Here is a 20407-nt window from a genome sequence, read left to right on the forward strand (position 1 = left end):
CTGCCAAAATTCCTAGCCTCCATCATAGCAATTGTTTAACTGGTCTCCCTGAGCCTGTCTGTTCTTGGCAGGGCAGTTGGAATGAAGTGTTTTAATTACATCAGATCATGTCACTCCTTGTCTCTGAGCTCTCCAATGTCTCAAGAACAGCCCAAATTTCCCAGGGGCCATAGGCTTCCCATGATCTGACCCATGACCCCTGCCTGCATCTTCCTCCCTTTGGGCTCTGCTCCAGCCCCTCCTGTGCCAAGGCCTCTGCACCTGTTCTGGGCTGTGGGACTCCTTCCAGATTCTCACTAACAATTGCCTGCCTTCCTTCCTAGCTTGACTTGCATGTTTTTTTTTTTAATTGGTTCTCTTTAGTTATATATGATTAGAATTAATTCTGATGTAATTGCAAACTTGGAATATAACTTATTCTAATTAGGACCCCATTCTTGTGGATGGACATGATAGTGGGATTCACTATGGTGTATTCATATATGTATATAGGAAAATTATTATGGATTCATCCCACTGCTTTCCTTTTCCTATCCCTGCTTCCTTCCCTTCATTCCTCTTTCTCATCTACTGAAAACTATTCTTCCCCTCTTCCCCCCTTATTGTGGGTTAGCTTCCACATATTAAAACATTTGACATTTGACTTCTTGGGACTGGCTTATTTCACTTAGGATGATAGTCTTCAGATTCATCCATTTCCTGGCCAGTGTCCTAAAGTCATTCTTCTTTAAGCCTAAGTAATGCTCCTTAATGAGACCTACCCTCCCTCATCCACCCTGGGAAATTGCAAACTCTCTTGCCCAGCACTCCTAGCCTACCTAGAATTTTCAATAGCACTTAGTGTCTTCCACCATATAATCTAGTGATTTATGATGTCAAGGCACTGGGAACACAGCTGTGCAGGGAACAGGTCCTATTCTTACAGAGCTGACATCTGAAGTGGGAGAGGGGGCAGGCATTAAACAAAAATCACACCATCACTCCGCTAATTCCAAGTGTAAGGAACATAGTAAAGGAGACTGCCAGGAAGACAGAACATTCTCAGCCTGAATGTGCCCTAGGATTCCACTTCACCAAGCAAATTGACCATATAGCACTACTCCCCCCAGGGAGGGCACGGGGGCATTCAGGAAGAATAGATGGAAGCATTATACCCAAAGGTCTCAAGATCTTCCCAGGGAGGGTTAACATCAATAAGATATGAACAAACTGCTTTATGCACCTTAAAATATAAAAGTGGACTCACCTGCATGCTTACAGGTAAAGTTTCAGGTGTGAAAACCTGATGTGTCAGCTTCAGAAAATGATGAAACCAAACGTTCCACAGCAGGTGCCAAATCTCACGTATTCCTCACAACCACTATTTTCTGTTTTACAGGAGATGAAGTTGAGACTTCAGCAACTTTAAGGAGCCGCCAAGGCCATAGAATTTAGCTGGATGACCCAGGCCTATCTAACTTATTTCCATTATACCACAGATTAGTCTTTGAGAGTTTTCCAAAACAACGAGAGAGAGAGAGAGAGAGAGAGAGAGAGAGAGAGAGAGAGAGAGAGAGAGAGAAAGAGAAAGAATATGGATAGATCCTGCTATTTTGTTTAACAACTGCCTACCTACCTACTTTACCTCCCTTCAAAACAAGAGAGAGAGGAAAAGATCTGGTATTTTGTGTTAATATTCAGACTGGATACTAGAGAACATATGGCTTCCTTGATCCCAAATGTCCTCTCTGCGTACCCGAAAACTGGTGCTTCTTACCCATCATTATTGTCCTAGGATACAAATTATGTGTGCCTCTTATTTACTAAATACTTATTGACAGAAAAACTGCTTGTGAATGTGCTAAGGCAACATATCATATATTAGAGCTTGATGTTTACAATAGCAGTACAGATATATAGATATATCTGTGTATATATATATATATATATATATATATACAGATATATATATATACACAGATATATATATATATATACTATATATATGTAGATATATAGTATAGTTCAATGGTAGAGTGATTGCCTAGCAAGCACAAGGCCTTGAGTTCATTCCCAACACTACAAGAAACAAATTGCAAATATGCAGGTAATCTCCTGCCCATTTAGAAAACTTGTTATCACACAGTAAATTTTTGTTGGTAGTTACAGTATCTTTCTGAAGGATTAAATTGTGCAGCATTGCTAGGATTGGTGATGCACTCCTGTAATTCAAGCTATTTGGAATGCTGAGGCAGAAGGATCACAAGTTTGAGGCTGGCTTGGGCAATGTAGCAAGACTGTCTTAAAATGGACTGGGGATGTAGCTCAATTACCATACTCAATTACCATACAGCTTGCCTAGTATGAGACTATGGGTTCAATCCTCAGTACTTGAAAAAAAATGTGCAGAATTACCTAGCATTAACTAAATAGTTATAACTAGTATGTTGGTTACTGTGGATAAATGAAGAACAATGCATGTTCATGAACACGATATCTGAAATAGACCACAGTCAGTACTAACACCGAGCATTTATTACATGTTTAAATTAACTGTGTTGTACAAATGGTACCCAACACAAAACTTTTTTTAAATTAGTTAAGACTTTTGTTTAAAGTTTTAAGTTTGCATTTTGACTTTTTTTAAAGGATGTATGTTGTGTGTTTAACCTTTATTAACTAACTTAAAAACTGTGATGTGTGCGTAGATATTACGTATGCATGTTCATGTTTAAAGTTTGGCTGTTGATGATAAAATAAAAATCAGCTTTCATTTTTCTAAGTGTGGTTTGGTTTACTTATGTTTTGTTTTTAGGCTGGTGAAGTTTTCCCCATGTATAGTTTTATGGAATGCATATATACACCCTAGAGAGGAAGGTTTTGTTTTGTTTTTGGTACTGAGATTGAACCCAAGAGCACTTAAACACTGAGCCACATCCCCAACCCATTTTTTTGAGACAAGGTCTTACTAAGTTGTCTAGGGCCTGGGTAATAAATTACTAAGGCTGGCCTTGAACTTGCAATCCTGCCTGCCTCAGCAGAGTTACTGGGATTACAGGTGTGCACCACCATACCTGATGTGAGAGGAAGATGTTAGAATTATTTCATTTTATCAATAAGGACATGAGATTTAATCCAAGCCAGGGAGGCCAGACACTGGCTAAAGTACTTTCACCTTTTCAGACAGCAGAGAAAAGACAGGTGTTGTGTGTGACATGGAAATCAATATTAGAGATCATTTGTTTCAGTTCTCATTTTATTGGTGAGGAAAACAGAGCACCTAAGAAGTGACAGGACTGGGGTCTCCTGATTTAACATAGACATTCCCATTATATCTTCCATGGTCTATCTTATTCTAAAGATTTTAAAGTATGTTCTGTAAGGGATTACTTAATAAGAATTTCTGGAATTGCCATTACTGCAACCTCAAACAGAGCTGGAAGGGCATACTAATTCAAAAGACCTAAATTTGAGCACAAATGCCAATTGTTCTTAGGACAAGTATAATATGTAAAAACAATCTTTTATTAGCCCCAAATATCTTTTATTTTTTAAATTCAGTGTTGCAGATTGAACTCAGGGAACTCTACTACTGAACTATATCCCCATCCCCCCACTTTTGAGACAGGATCTTGTTTAAGTCACCCAGAATGCCCTTGAACTTGGGATCCCCCTGCCTCTCAAATCACTGGGATTACAGGTATACAACACATACCTGGCTAGTCAAGAACACTTTTTAATCCAAATCTTTTAAAGTGAGAAAATGACCAGTTACATGTCACTGATTCACATTGAGGGATGCAGAAATGGGACAATGAATAATCGTAAGTAGAGCTGGTAAATGATGCAATGCCTTACTTCACTATGGTGAGGAGAGAGGCATGAGGGCTTGCCTATGAGGTAAGAGGCGGCCAGCTAAAGAGTGATAACATTTACCTACATCAGAATGGGGCTACACCTCTCCCCAAAAGGCAGGGCAGACCCTGCCAACTAATCCTGGCCCTCTTTCCTGATGAGTCTGTGCCCAGCCCCATGATTATCCATTCAAATGGCAGATGCTAGAGATGAGATGTGACAGGTGAGAAGATTCCTACTTGCTATCTTTAGGCTATCTGAACAGCAATATTAGACCCGAAGCTGAAACCATCTGGCAGCAGGGATGACTCCTTTTATCTCACAGAAGCACCATGCTCCTAGTACTTGAGGTCTTCAAATAACCTGCTCTGGTAACTAGGGGAGGGATGAGCAAATTCCGTAGAGGAATAGTAAATGTTTTTGTCTGAGGACCACAACAATTCAATTCTACTGCTATAATGCTAAAGTAGCCAAAAATAATATATGAACAAAAAGTGAGGCAATGTTTCAATAAAATTTTATTTGTGAACACTGGAATTTGAATTTCATATACTTTTATCATGCTACAAAATATTTTTTCAACCTTTTAAAAAACCATTTGTTATTCTCTTTTCCAACCTTTTTTTAAAGCCATTCTCAGTTCACAGGCTATACAAAAATGGATGGTGGGTGAACAGGCCCACAGACCAGTTTTTGCTGACCCCAGGGCTAGTTAAGGGATTTTTCCCACTTATTCTTCCACATGCAGATTGTGAACTATATTACCAAACAGACCACAGCAGTATCACTACCTCTATTTCAATCATTATTTATTTGTATCCATTCACGCTATTCAAGCATTCTCTTGGCACCTATTCAAATTTGGGTACTGTGCAAGTTCCTTCTTTGGGTCACTGAAGGACAATTAAGACGTGGCTCTTCTCTCCAGACATTATGCTTCTCCTAGTATCAGAAAAGACACCCCAAAGTACAGTTATATTTCAGAGGTGTTCTATGAGATACTTGTATTAAGTTCTTAGGCAATAGTAACAAATTACCATATACTGGGTGGCTTTACAGTCTTAGAGATCAGAAGTCTGAAATCAAAACATCAGCAAGGTCGGAACCTTCTGGAGGCTCTCAGGGAGACCCTGTTCACGACTCTCCTAGTTTCTGTGGCTCCAGCAATTCTTGAGTTCCTTGGTTTGTAGATACACTGCTCACCTCTGCCTCCATCCTTCCATGGCTAGCTTCTGCTTTGTGTGTGTTTCCCGTTCTTTTCTCTTCTAAGAACTTGTCATTGGATTTGGGGCCAATATTAATCCAAGATGATGTCATCTCTAAGTTCTTATTTTCATTTGCAAATACCCTTTTTCCAAATGGAGTAATATTTATAGATTCCAGAGAGATGTATTGGGGGGGCGGTGTTACTATTCAACCCATTACAATATTCTTAGAAGATGCCTAGAAAGATGCCAATATTATCCAAAAAGTTTCATGAAGGAGGTAACATACACTGATCCTTGAAAGAGAGTTGGTATTGGTCAGATACAAAAGGAAGAGAAAGAGGAAACCAGGTTCAGGTTCCAGACAGATCAGAATTATGGACGTATGTGGAGTGATCTGTGAACAGCAAGGAGGTGAGTGCGGCTGCAGAACTGGGTGTGAAGTGGGAGAGTATCGGGCAGGAGGCCAGATAAGTCAGCAGGAATTTGGTCAGGAAGGGCTGTGTGTGCCATGATCTGGTGGATGAATCCAGAAGGTTTTGTGGGAACTGCAGTGATGTTCTTCCATGGTTACCCATTTTAACTGTATTACATACCTCAGATACTCTTCATTACACTACTGCCACATTAGATTAGACAACCTTCAAGCAGCTTCTCCCAACCAAGAGATTCAGATTGCATGATTTAGGTTTTATGACCCTTAAACTAAAAAACATGTTAGTTTTCTACCACCACTGAGATCATGGCCTTTAATTTCCTCCTGGGAAGTCCCTCTTCTATTCACTCTTCTCCCAGTGTTAAGGGCCACTCTTCCTTCCACACCCCATGCTTCATGATGCTGCCCTTGCACTCCTGAAACCGAGAATCAAGCAAGCGTGCATTTCCTTCTATCACTATGTCCATGAAGAATAAATCAAGAAGAGAAGGCAAGTTAATGACAAGATCCTGGGCTTATATACATAGCAGTTTTAAAAGCGATTAAAATGATGTACATAGACAATACTAGAGACCCAATTGTCTATACCCTAACAGAAGGAAAAATTATGCAATGTATATATGCATTCCATAAAACTATACATGGGGAAAACTTCACCAGTCTAAAAACAAAACATCAGTAAACCAAACCACACTTAGAAAAATGAAAGCTGATTTTTATTTTATCATCAACAGCCATCCTTTAAACATGAACATGCATACGTAATATCTACGCACACATCACAGTTTTTAACGTTAGTTAATAAAGGTTAAACACACAACATACATCCTTTAAAAAAAGTCAAAATGCAAACTTAAAACTTTAAACAAAAGTCTTAACTAATTTAAAAAAAGTTTTGTGTTGGGTACCATTTTTACAACACAGTTAATTTAAACATTTTCATTTTGGCTGCACATGAAAAAAGCGGCAGTAGAAAATAAAGTCATTGAAGTTTTTTAAATAGCAGAGTAGGCAGTTTTGCCATGCAGGAGAAGCAATATTAAATATTAGTTTTCAAAAAAAAAATCCACATTTAAAAATATTTAGTTCAAGTCACAGAATTTTTCTCAGTAGAGAACCCAATGCAATGCATAATTAGCTGCCTTAGATGGCCTGTTTGAAAGGACAACGTCCCCTCAGAGTATAACTTTACTGATTTTGGCACAGAAAAGAAGTCTTAAGAACAAGAACATGATTAAAAAAGAGGGAAGAGGAACCGAGGAAAGAAATAAAAGCAAGAATAAATGAGATAGTAATTGCAATCACTAAAAAACTGCATTCTCAGTCATTGCAGAATACTGTCTTCTGTCTACAGCAGGTGCTTACTCCAGAACAGTTATTGCAGCATGGATTTAATTTGCTTGGAGGTAGTCTCATCATTCAAATGTTTTGTTGTGTACCTAAAAGAAAACCTTGATCAATTAGGGAACTAAACAAAATCCACATCCAGTTCTATGATTACAACAAAATGAGCAATTGGTCAGGTACATCTCTCACAAGATTATTTAGGCATTCTCATTGCAGCTACCCAGTTTTGGTTGTTCACCACCTAACAGAACAGCCAATCGATGTTTCACTTAATTACAACTACCTTGCTGAAATGATTGGTTCAACTCACAAGTACACAACTGGCAACCTTTCTCTCAGAGGAAAGTTAATGGTTCTATTATAATGGCTGGTAAATTAGGGCCCAAGTCTAATCCACTACCTATTTGTGAATGACCTGTGAGCCAAGCATATTTATATTTTTTTATACTCTGGATGGCTAGGGGTGGAGAAGCAGATCAAAAGAATAGTAATATTTGATGTTAATACTGAAATTAAAATTTCAGTGTTAACATAAAAAACTTGTACTGGAATATACTGAGTTGATTAATTTATGTTATTATCTCTGGTTACTTTATTGCCACAATGGCAGAGCTGAATAGCTGTGACAGAAACCATGTGGCCCAGAAAGCCTGAACTACTTACTTCCTCTCTGGTCCCTTACAGTTCTGTTCTATTCTGTACTAAAATAGCTCAAAGACTATAGCTCACATCCCTAAAAATGTCTCAATTCTCTTTAAGTACCTTATTTCCAGGCAGATACATTCCACTTGAGCATGCAAATCCAAACTAAGAATCCCCCAACTAAATGGTGAATGAAGATTCACCACAGGAATCCTAAGGATTCCTGCTACTTAGGATCAAGACAGATGCCCAAGGCTTGATTGGATTAGTGACAATGAAGACAGATATGCAATATGAGTTATATTTTGGAGATAATTCATACAAATTAATTTGGTTTAAAAGCATTTCATATATAATCTTTTTAAGGATTAGATCATTTTAAGCAAGTTCACAAAGATGATCCTTCTCTGTTAAAGGAATTTAAAGTCAACTGTGAGGTTTATTTCAAATAAATTAAAAAATTAAAGTATTAATTTTTGAATACTTTACTCACAGAGATCTTTGGAGAGGCAAAGAGACAGACACATGCTTAATAAATATCTAACATTAAGTATTCTTTATGATGTCACTGAGAAATGACTCCTAACCTGTTCTTTTTTTATAGAATAAACACCAGAGTAACTGGTACATAACAGAGGTTCTATCAATATTTGTGGTAGAAAGAAAAGGTAGGTTGCCAAGCTAGCAAGAAAAACCTATAGAGGAATATTTATATTAAATGGGTAGTAATTTCATAATTTCATATATGGCAAAGACTTAGCCCTTCTATTCCATGTATGCAGATAAAGTATATAAAGCTACACATGATCCTCCTGATGTCAGTAAACAAAGTTCTGATATTCAACTCTTCTGTTTTTTTTTCTATTTCTCCTATGTTGGAAAAAAACAAGCAATGTACACAGTAAATCTATTGCAGAAGCATTAGAAATATTTCTATGCAATACATTGTGACTTTAAAAAAAAAAAATTTTTTTTTTTTTTGGTTCTAGATGGACACAATAACTTTATTTAATTTTTATGTGGTGCCAAGGGGTGAACCCAGGGCCTCACACATGCTAGGCAAGGGCTCTACCACTGAGCTACAACCCCAACCCCATGTTGTGACACTTAAAGAACTCGAGTGTTTTCCTCTATCTACCATAACACAAATCTCTCTTCTGTAGATGTGACCCTGGCTTCTAGCCATTCTCAGCTGTCCCTGGACAGAGTCAGTCCAGAGACATACTACATCACTATTTTATTAAGAAAAAGCCAATAATAACAAATGTATGTGAAAATAACGTTATGAAGAGTCTGTTGTTCTTTCCCTTTGTGCATAAAAACAAAGTCCTTTTACAAGTGTGTATGACTTTTCTTCTGAAGAAACAACTATTATTTACTTTTACTCTTAAATTTAATAAGCCACTCATCTGCTACTCAACCTCTCATGACTAAGATATTTGCTTCCATTTCTCCACAGGTAAAATGTACACATGACCTGTTACTTTCTCTAAATAGGAATACGGCAAGCTGTAGATACTATATAATTACTGCAGAACAGCCCTCAAAATATACACATGGACACAGATGCAATTATACTTCCATTTAAAATCTTCTGGTCATTAATTCTTTAAAGGAAAATTCTAGTTTATAGGGCTCTAAATAACACTTGCATAATATATTTTTGGGGTTCTAAAATACTTCCTTAACATTATCTCATTTGCTGAGTGCAGCATATTGTAGGCTGGGTCAAGTTAGTTTAAGCAATGTTTCTCAAAATATCAGCCAGGGTGTTTGTTTAAAATGAAGTGCCTGAGTCCAATTCAGACCTAATGAAAGAGATTTCTGAAGGTGGTGACTTGGGAATCTGCATTTTTCGCAATTGTTAAAGTGATCATACTAAAGTTCAACACATGATAAACCCAAGACTTAATGGGACAGCATAAAGTATTTGGAATATCAAGAATGAAATCCTGAATTTGAAAACAGGTTCCAACATTTACTAACTGTACAATCTCTGGTTCTTCAGAACTCAGGGTAATTTTGAGCTCATATAATGGAGATACTGTCAATATTGATACCCACCCCTATCTAAGTGAGCTGCAAAAAATACTCTTGTACATTTTTTATGAAATTTCACTATCAATTTATGTTGCTATGAAATGGTACTAACCATAACCACTACTACAAAGCGTCCAAGTATAATGACTAAGCTTACATAACTTCCCAGGTGAAAAAGAAACAACATACAGAATACACTAAGAACCAAAGAGTTCAAGAATTTTCCTTATCACAAAATTCTATTTTCTAATTTCCACTATATATTTGGAAAGAAAGCTTAACAAAGCTGATAGGTGCCTTCTGCCTCCAAGGAGGCTAACTCCTCCTCCTCCCCTCCTCCTTCACTCCATCCTTCCCTTAACAACATTGCTCTCCTTTGTCCTAACTCTAAGGAAAATGGGACCAAATTACCCTTAAAAATCTAAATAATACTAGATTCTAGGTTTCTAACCTAATATTTGAAGCATACTTCCTTCAAGGTGACAAAATAACCAAACCTCCTAGATCTCAATTTCCTGTTTTAACAGAAGACTTCCTTCTCTTGCTGCTTCAGAGTCAGACCCATCAGAAAAAAAAAGCACATGGGGGAACCAGGATGAGACAACAGGAGTATCCAGAAAAGAACCAAGAACGAAAAGAAAACACCGGATTGGTAAAAACCAATGAAGTATGTGCTATAAAAACCTCAGACAAAATTCTAAACATTAGGCTTATGGTTAAAATAGCTTTACATTATAAAAAGTTTAAAACTAAGCTCCTAATCCTTCTTACGTTCATTTAGAATAGATCTTCTTTATTCAGGCAGTCTTTGCTTCTACAGCACTTCCCATCATCTTAATAAAAGCAGTCAAAGCTTCTACTCAGCTGAAATGGCAGAATCCATACTATTCACATTTGAAACATTTTTTCTAACCTATTTCTTCTATACATATGTTTGTGTACATACACACCTGAGAGCATTTAGAAGACCTTCTACACTATTAGGAGGTTGGTCCTTAAGAACTTTGATACAGCCTTTCATCTAAGGAAAAAAAAAAAAAAACAAACAGAAAAACCAAAATACGTTTTTTTATCTAACATTTATTTTCAAAGCAATAAAACAAAATAAATCAGGACCACAAATAATTTAGAACTTGAGAGATTACATTCTAGAAAAAGCAAATTATTCATTCTTTTTATTTAACATTTATTTTTTAGTTGGGCACAATATCTTTATTTATTTTTATGAGCACTGAGGATCGAACCCAGGGCCTGCACATGCTAGTAGGCAAGCGCTCTACCGCTGAGCCACAACCCTAGCCCGAAAATCATTCATTCTTAGAAGAAGAAACACACACACACATACACACACACAAACACCTATACCTAAGTGTTATTTTCGGTTTGTCAGTAAGACTTAACTTTTTGAGAACCAAATCAGTCAAACTACAAGTACCACCCACGCTAAGGAAAAGTGAACTGTTTGCTAAGGGAAGACTTCCTGGAAAAGAGGTTAAGTAGCAACTTAAAGGACAGAATTGAAATACTAGCAAGGAAAAGAGGCACTTTTGAGGCCTCACAGCATGCAGATGGCAGCCAGGAATTTTGCAGGTCTTGCAGGACTGAGAGGGGAGTCATAGAGACCATGCAGAACTGACAGGCCAGGCACACTATAACTGTTAAAAAGGGGAACAGCTCAAAGAAGGTGGCCCTTAAGAAGATTAGCCTGGTTAATGTGAAAAAGAACTTGGGAAACCAGAGAATGCAGGTTTAAACACCTCACTCTACCATTCATTAACAATTCTATTACTTCATTTCCTTATCTTTAGTTGCACTAGTAGTGAACAGGAGATAACACCTATATCCTAAAGGGATTGTCACAGTGACACAGGAAAACAAATGCAAAATTCCTGGGACATGGTAACACACAGTAAGTGTGAACTTATACTAGTCAGAATTTGACAAACGAAATGTGAGAGGGTGACAAAATAAATTTTATATAATTACTTATAAATAATAAGTAATTGTTTTGTCTAATAAAATAGAGAAACCAGAGAAAGACTTTTTTTTCTAATATAAACTTTTACATAGACAATGAAAGTAGAATTCTGGCTATAATCACAAATTATTATGAATGGAAAGGGGAGAGAAAATAAGTAAACTCTTTCACTTATTTCTTGGAGTCAACACTGCTGACTTCTAGTATATACTTTGAAAAGAAACATTTTCTTTGAAGTGGTCTTTGGCCAAAGGAACTGAAATTTTTGAAAATTTTGCTTATTTGATTATCTATTTATATTGCCAAATATGTAGAAGGACCCTATGGAGACATTCTACAGACAATACATTCTCCTTCAATCACTAAATTCCACTTGTAAATAAGCTACCAGAAATATGGCAAAAGCAGAAAACCCATCATTATCACAGACTATAATTAGGTTCTATAAGAGTCCATTGCCAGCTTTTTAAATAAAAGCCTGAGGTTTTCATGTAAGAAATTGTTTGGAATTGTATAAAACAATGTGTAACTTACATCAATTTTGGAAGTTTTGGCAAATGCTCCCACTGGATGTACATGGTCATAGAGTATTATGACACCCACCATTACCCGCAAGCAGAATGACACTGTCTCTTCATTTGTAAATCTGCTTCTATACTCCCTGGAGGGCAGAAAAGATGAGGCACATCACAAAACTCTTAGCTGACTTCACTTTCAGTTGATACTGACTTCTCCCTTTATTCTCCAACAGGGTTGTTAACATTAAGCCCTTTTCTCCACAATGAGGTCCCCAGAGAGAAGAAAGTGATGGAATAGTCACATTTTCTAGTTTCCATGTGCACCTACCTTAGTATATTAACCCTTCTGCTTGACAGGCAGTGATAATTTTAGAGTAATCAAAAGTAGCCTCTGAATAACAGTTTGGGGATGGATATTACACAATAACTACTGCCAATAATATGATGAAAAGTCACCAGCTTAACAAAGCAAGTTGGTTTGCTATTTTAGAACCCAGCTTGATCTAAATGTATTATCATAACACTGGGTTTGAACTTTACTAAAATTTAACAATATTCTTCTCTCATTTGGGAAAAAAAAATGAATATCTTTATGGTAGGCAGTATGGCATAGCAGAGAGCATCCAGGTCCAGCCCAGGGATAGCTAGACATGTGTGGGTTGGCCATCATGCATGAAGTCCTTCATTTCCCAGGACCTTGTTCCCTGATGTGAGGAGGAGGAGGAAGAGGAAAGTTGTCTTCCTGCTTCATGAGGTTTTCCAATGAGGTAGAGAATAGTATTTTTAAAAAAGTACTACCAAAACAAAAAAAGTTACCTAATAAAAAACATATTATTCAAAAATCCAAGAGGGATTCTTTCTGCTTGTTGACAGGAAAAAATTCTCAGAAAAGAATTCAGGTTCAAGTGTAAAGAACTAATAGGAGAGAAAGGGATAAAAAGCCCTCTGGCAAAAAGGCAAGGTTCTTTCTAAACAGAAATAAACAGTTTTTATAACAGGTGTAACTACAGCTTTTCCCTTACTCCCTCCCCTGCCCAAAAGACCACCACACAATTCCTGCTCCTAAGAGACCAGTTAATTAGTCTTCCTAGTGTGGGGCATCTGGCAACCATGCATATTTAAGTATGTTCTGAAATACTAATCATTTCAACAGTATTGTCGGAGTGAAAAGGTCAGCTAAAATACTCACGGAGTTTCCAGCATGACTCTACATACACTAGCCATGGTGCTTAAACAGTCTGTGGTATTTTCTATTGGTAAATTTTTATTCTGTAAGTGTGAGAACAAGAAAAGTGACAAAGTTATTTAACAATAGCTTAAAACTTAGCATAATATGAAAAATTAGCAACTTTATTATTTAGCTCCTACTCCGAACTTTCTAAATAATGCCCTAGATTCTAAGCACTGGCACTGTTCTACCAAACTTGAAATACAGCTGTCCCCAAGAGTGCTTACATGCTAGCTGAGGGAGAAAAGAGTGGCCATGCAGATACGGGCTGGAGGCTCAAATGGTATTTGAATTTTATCCTAAGGGTATTAGTAAGTCACATTTTAAGCTAAGAATGGAATAGTTTATGTTTCAAGATTTTCTGCTGCTATACAGGGGAAGGACTACAGTGGGGCTAAAAGTGAAAAACTGAAGAGCAACTGCAGCTTGGATGCAGTGATCCAGGTGACAGGGTGGTGGTTTGATCTGAGTAGGTAGCAATAACATGGATTAGATTTTCAGATTCACAATATATTTTTGAGGACAAGTCAAAATGACTGGTTGATAAGATAGATGTGGGGACTGAGGTAAAGAAAGGAATTTAAAATGATAACCCCAAAAGTTTTGTTTGTACAGTGGTACTATTAATTGAGAAAGGCAAGAATGGAAAAGGACAGGGTTGAAAAAGACAACCAATAGTACAATTAGGCCATGTAATCACTGTGGTATCTACTGTACCTCAGTGAGAGACTGCCCACAGGTGGGCAGACCTGTGTGTGTGGATCTCAGGAAAAGGTCAGGATTCAATGTACACATTTGTGTGGAGAAGGTATTTAAAGTCATGAGACTTGCTGCGATCAGCATGTCGGCAATAGGTGGAAGAGTGTCAGTGCAAAGAATACTTTCCTAGGCAATACTTACCTCTGATACAAATTTTGTTGTAGCATCACTTAAGGTTTTCAGCATGGGGGTTGCCTCAGCATAAAACAAAGACATTCGATTTGCCAATTCATTATTTACTTCATTTTCTCCTTCTGCCTGAATAAAAAAGAGTGCCTGATATTAGTTTACTAATTATTAAATATGAAAATATTTTAAAAGGACCAAGACAGAGTGCCTACCTCATTAATGTTTATTAAACTAATAAATACCTCTAAAAATTATATTCAGACCCTCACATATGCAAAGTACTTATGTATTGTTTAAAAAAATAAAAAAAAAATTACAAATGATAGTAAGCAGTTTCTTTAGAAGATTAACCTCTAAAATATCTTAAATGATATTAAAAAATTAAATACAACCTTGTTGGACTTTCTACTACGTACAAGTAACTGTTCTAAATGCTATGGAGGATAGAGAGATAATTATGAAAGTATATCCTGTCCACCAGGCTAAAAGGCAATGACAGAAAAAGGAAGTAAGAAAAATACTGAGTTAGATTAAAAGAAACTAAGAAGGCCTCATAAAAGAGTTAGACTTTTATAATGATGATAGATGAGCAAGGTATTCCTAACCAGCAAAAAGAAAAGCATGCTTTCAAATGCCCTGGTGGAATAAATTTTAGCAAAATCAGTGTAACAGCAGGGCAACAACTAGCAAAAGATTTAAACTGGGGTCGGATTGTAGAGTGCCATAAATGCTAACATAAGTTCCTATTATTCTTCCAAATAGAATAGGGAACCACATATAGTGTTGGAAGAACAGCAAGTCAATTCTTTAATGAAATTTAACTCATGACAGTAGGTGAACTGTATCAAAAGTAAGAAGTCTGCAGGTCAGAAATAAGTTATGCTGCTATAGAATGACCATATAAGATTGGGAAGTGGGAGCTCAATTGGGATAAAAGTGGCAGGAGATGAAAAGGAGGATGGGGAAGAAATCTGAAAGATATCTCACTTGGAAACTACTGGCTTTACCTATAACAACTGAGTGAGAAACAGTACAAAGATGTCTGTAATGTCCTTTGTCCTCTAGTCATGGCAAGGATGACTACAGTAAGATTGGGTGTTTTAATTTTATTAAAAAAGTCAACTTCACATTAGGAACTGGTCTATATAAAACCAAACTGATGCAAAAAAAAAAACAAAACAACCAGATCCTTCATAGAAGAGAAATCATTACCCCCAAAGCAGGGCCTGTCTTAGAGCGGTTATTTCATAAGTACCTTCCAATGAAAAAAATTAATGGCTCCATTGCAATTTTTTTTTATTTTTATTTTTTTAAATCTCTTTCCTCCTCACATAATTATAGCATTTTTCTGCTAAATTACCTGCCTGAGGTTAGGGTTGTTCTTTGAAATTTCTCTATTTTTTATACCAATGTAGATTCTCAAAATACAGAAAGCAGAAGATAATATTTTCTTCATGTCTAATGTTTTACTTATGGTATTAAACTCCTTAAGAAAAAAAGAGCACTAAGCAGCTTTAAAAAGGAGAACGGCAAGAGATTAACAGGCCTAAAGAAAACAGCAGAACCAGGAGCAGTGGCCCATTCCTATAATCCCAGCAATTTGGGAGGCTGAGGTAGGAGGATCCCAAGTTTGAGTCCAGCAAAACACTGCCTCAGAGCAAAATAATAACAACAGCTAGGGATGTAGCTCAGTGGTAAAGTGTCCCTGGGTTCAATCCCCTGTAACAGGAGGGAAAAAAAAAAAAAAAAAGGAAGAAAAATAGATGACAAGCTGCACCAGCCAAGGAACAGGCCCAGAAGCTGTTTTTCTTCAGTCATAATGAGGTGTAGATGTGCTAACAGTCCATGACCTCACTCTTCTCTCTTGTCAACATCAGTTATTTCTCTTAGTACAGGTCAATTTCTCTCCAGGAGTCATCCACTCCAAGAATATGGGGACCAAAAAACCTCATATACTAATGTTAAAAGTTTCTGTACAGTTAAAATGAGAATACACAGAGAAAGTTATAGTATCAATATTATACAGACAAAAAGCAATTTTACTAAAGTAGTGGTGGGAGTTCAAAAGACTAAAAAGAAAAACAGGCAAAAACCACATGGTTTGCTACAATTTGCCCTCTCCTCCCACAGCTGTGGTTGTCCATAATCACTAACTTTAATACTTGCTGTATGAATGAATAAAAAGAATAAAATAAATAGACTGAGAAAAGAATTATTCTTACCAACCCCGTGATACAAAGCGTTAACTTACTGGAACATTATTAATCCTCATCCGACTCAATGTTCTTCTATAGTAGCTGAAATCATTCTGTATGGCAGGATTTGTCATCTAAAGAAGACATGAAAGAAAAAATATGTTATGAACTAGATACTTATGTAAAATTTAAGTGAAATAAAACCCTACTAAATATAGTTTTAACTAGCTATGTAAATGTTGTCTATTTTGTAATGTCATTTTAAGAACGAATCTGATATCACCCAGTAAGTCTTAAAAGATTGTACTCAGTCCTAACTGAACATACAGAAACCATACAGACTGTTTTTCAGTCATGGGCAGTAAGCATACCTTCCTTTCTTTTTACCCTAAAAGTGTATTTAAAAAAAATTAACATTACCAAAGAACAAAACCAAAAAGGAATACAGAGGCACTTGTTTTGGATAAAAGTATATATACATAGGCAACAGGGCAATAATCCTCAAGCAAACTAAAATTTACATACAAATCATTTGTGCGCAAAAGTATTAATAAAATAATTATAACCGTCTATAATACAACTGTAAATGTCCAAGTTCACAATCTAGCTCTTCCGTTTTCTAGACAGGGTGCCCAGGACGGAACCCAAGGTCTCATAACTGATTACTGTGCCAGAGCCTAAACTGAAGTCAGGTCTGATGTAAAACCCAGAACTTATTCCTCTACACTAACCCTTCTAACAATAGGATATTTACAGTTATAAATACTACAATTAGCTAGATCAAGAAAAGGAGTAAAGAAAAAAGTTGTGGGGGAGGGACAAAAGTTTTAACAACTTTATGTTAAAAGAATGGTGCAAAAAACTGGGGATGAGCAGAAAAGAAAAAACATTAGAAAAGAATATTCAGTATTATTATTTCAGTGATTTTAAAATATGAAGACTGAATATTAGATGATTTGCTCTTTATACCAAAAGACCTGCCATACTTTCAAATTCAGTTTTCCATTCATGCTAAAGTCTAGTTAGACATCATTTAACACATTTTATCAAGGATTCCAGGCTTTTCCTCCTAGTACTCATTGGAAAACATGATTTTAATATTGACCACGACAAGCAGAAAATTCTACCTTGAGTTCATCAAACCGGAGGGTGAAGTGAAGAATTTCTGCAAACTGTTTAGCAAGAGCCTGCTCTCGCTCTAGATGCTGGGTGGGAGAATATGGGGTACTGGTCAAGGCTCCCAGAAGGCCTCTTAATGCTGCTTCTAACAGAAAGATAAAAATGTTAAGGTTTTTGTATCTCTCTGATATTTGTTTATTAAAAAGTGAACAATTCATAAATGTTTTGATTTCAATTCCAAAAAAGGTCTCTAAAACACAAATGACCTACATATAATCAAAACAATGAAAGAACTTTAAATTTTGCCATTAGTCATACATTGCATATACTCAAATTGAATACTGTTTAACACAATGAAACTTAAAAGGGACTTACTCAATATATAAACCCAGGTTTCAAAATAACACAGAATGAGAATGTGAATAACATCAGGAATGAAGGGCAAATTTAAATTCTTTCACCATTCCACATAGTATAAAATTTGCTTTTATGAAACAGTTATTATTACCTCTAGCTGAGTAACCTGTTCAACAGCACTATGTCCACAATCAAATCTATGTGGCTATGACTTGATTACCAACTTCTTATACCTTGAAGAATACGCCACTTATTTATAAACACAATCTTCTTTCTTTTAGTTACTAGGAACAAAATACGGGGTTTAATAAGCTTCCTAGGTTATCTTTGGGCGTTGCATTTGGGACTGTAATATAAATATTCTAATTTGTTAAATAGCAAATTAGCTCCTTTGAAATAATTCCACCTTTGGAATGCAAGACCAATAAATACTATGTTTAAAAACGAAAAAACCATTATTTCACTTAAAAAAAAAAAAAACCTCAAACTTAGTTATAAGGTTACAGAATCAGAAAACGATACTAGATAGAGTTTAGAGTTAAATGACGATATAACAACATTAATAAATGAATGCCAGATTAATAAATATTGATGATAAATTAATAGATTTATGTCAGATCAACCCTTAAGAAAGGACCGGCTCTACTATTTGTAAAGATCCCTACATTGCATTTTTTTTTTAATTAGAGAGAGAGAGAGAGAAAGAAAGAGAGAGAGAATTTTTTTAATATTTATTTTTCAGTTTTCGGTGGACACAACATCTTTATTTTTTTATGTGGTGCTGAGGATTGAACCCAGCGCATGCCAGGCGAGCGCGTTACCGCTTGAGCCACATCCCCAGCCCTGCATTTTTTAAAGTAGATACTCATTTAACTTTCACCATCAACTATGACCTAGGCATTACAGACATATAAACTGAGTCTGAAATATGTTAGAGCACAAGGTGATATTTAGCAAATGCCAGGTGTTTCTAACTCCCAAGTCCAACTTAATAAACTCTCTTCCAAATAAAGCAACATTCTAGGTAGCCTTCAGTAACCTTATTTAAGATATGCATCTATTATGTGCCAGGTACTGAACTAGACATTTCACAGACATTATTTTCCATCTACACAATAGCTCCAAATAGCAGCTATTAACCTTTTTTAAGTCAGTCAGAAAACTTAACTGCTTCCTCTATGCCAAGCTCTGAGAACAGAGGAAGATATATGCCCACAGAGAGCCTTATTACATATAGACATGATTCCAGTTGTGACAAAAGCTAAAAAAGAGTGTGTGGTACAGGAAACAGTGGAAAAATATACAAATGGGCCTCACCTAGCTGAAGGCAGGAAAAGACTTCCTTGAATAAGTGACATCGGGGTTGAGATTGGAGTGCACATAAGAATGAGCAGGAGTTTGCAGATAGGGCAGGAAGACAGACCCTGAGCTGAGAAGAACACGACAGTCACAGAACTGTAAGAAGACCAATAAGGGTGGAATAGGGAGGGCAAAGAAGAGTGTAACCAAAGACCAAGACAATACATATACCAGGCATGTGCCGTGTCAGGCACTCTCTCCTTATAATTCCCATGTCCCTGGAGAAACCATTTAAACATGGTAGAGACATCATCAGATTAGTATTTAAAACCTCACTTCACCTGCCGTATGGAGACTGGATTGTAGGGTATTGACAGAGCTAATAGAGATCTAAGAGTTTATGTGAAAAAGACCAATTAAGAAGAACAAAATTTATTTTGAAAAAAACTGTTTACTTCTCCCCAAGATTCAATTCATGTGTCAGTGTTAATATAAGTGCAAAGTAAAGTTTGAAAAACGTAAGAATAGAAAGATATTATAAGAAACTATTATAGGATGCTAAAGAGAAGAAGAAATTTGTATTTGCCTATATTTAATCAAGTCTCAAGGTTGTTTTTTGTGTATTTGTTTGCTTTTCTGTTTTTTTTTTTTTTCTTTTTTTTTTTGGTACCACAGATCTGATACCAGGATGCTCTGCCACTAAGCTATAACTCTATACCTTTTAACGTTTTAGTTTGGGACAGGGTTCCTATTAAGTTGCCCAGGCTATCCTCAAACTTGGAATCCTCCTGCCTTAACCTCTCAAATAGCTGGGATTATAAGTGTGCCACCATGCCCAGCTAAATCTCAGGGTTAATAGCAGTATTCCACATGTTCTAATACTTTGGTGAGTAGAATCATGTGACTTAGTTCCAACGGCCAATGACCAATAGCTACAGAACTTTATCTCTATGAATGGCTGAAGTCCTCATAGGTGGAGCTACCAGAAGAGGGAAACTTAAGATGGTAAGGCTATTTTTCTGCCTTTAAAGCTGCTGGATGTATTCTCACCCTGCAGTCTGTGCTGGTACAAGACCTACAATTTCCTGCCTTAAAAATCTAAGACAGGGCAGGATTGTGGCTCAGCGGTAGAGCGCTCGCCTAGCACGGGCAAAGCCCTGGGTTCGATCCCCGATCCCCAGCACCACATAAAAATAAATAAAGATATTTTGTTCAACTAAAAAAACACACAAAACAAAACAAAACAAAAACAACAAAGGACAAAGGACTCCACAGAAGGTGGCCCAGGTCTCTAGCTGAATTGGAAAGAAAGGATGGTCAA

The 20407-nt window shown here is 36.6% G+C and overlaps 1 protein-coding gene across 17 annotated transcripts in view; it reads right to left on the reverse strand.

The window, feature by feature from the left end:
* Positions 1–6169: 6169 nt before the first annotated feature.
* Cyrib (CYFIP related Rac1 interactor B) overlaps positions 6170–20407 on the reverse strand; it is a 135657-nt gene continuing 121419 nt past the window's right edge. For 16 of the 17 annotated variants that reach the window (XM_046464656.2, XM_058585734.1, XM_058585731.1 and 13 more), the window contains 7 exons: positions 17439–17575; positions 16368–16445; positions 14129–14245; positions 13190–13269; positions 12017–12143; positions 10455–10525; positions 6170–6914 (listed from right to left, as the gene is read on the reverse strand). In XM_046464656.2, coding sequence (XP_046320612.1) covers positions 6851–6914; positions 10455–10525; positions 12017–12143; positions 13190–13269; positions 14129–14245; positions 16368–16445; positions 17439–17575 — 674 coding nt within the window. In that variant the 3' untranslated portion in view covers positions 6170–6850. The remainder of the gene's footprint in view (positions 6915–10454; positions 10526–12016; positions 12144–13189; positions 13270–14128; positions 14246–16367; positions 16446–17438; positions 17576–20407) is intronic. The other variant, XM_058585729.1, reaches the window with a different exon arrangement.

This window comes from Marmota monax, unplaced genomic scaffold, assembly GCF_021218885.2.
Source record: "Marmota monax isolate L192 unplaced genomic scaffold, Marmota_monax_Labrador192_F-V1.1 WCK01_AAM20220418_F8-fsc00003, whole genome shotgun sequence".
In the NCBI taxonomy this organism is placed as follows: Eukaryota; Metazoa; Chordata; class Mammalia; order Rodentia; family Sciuridae; genus Marmota; species Marmota monax.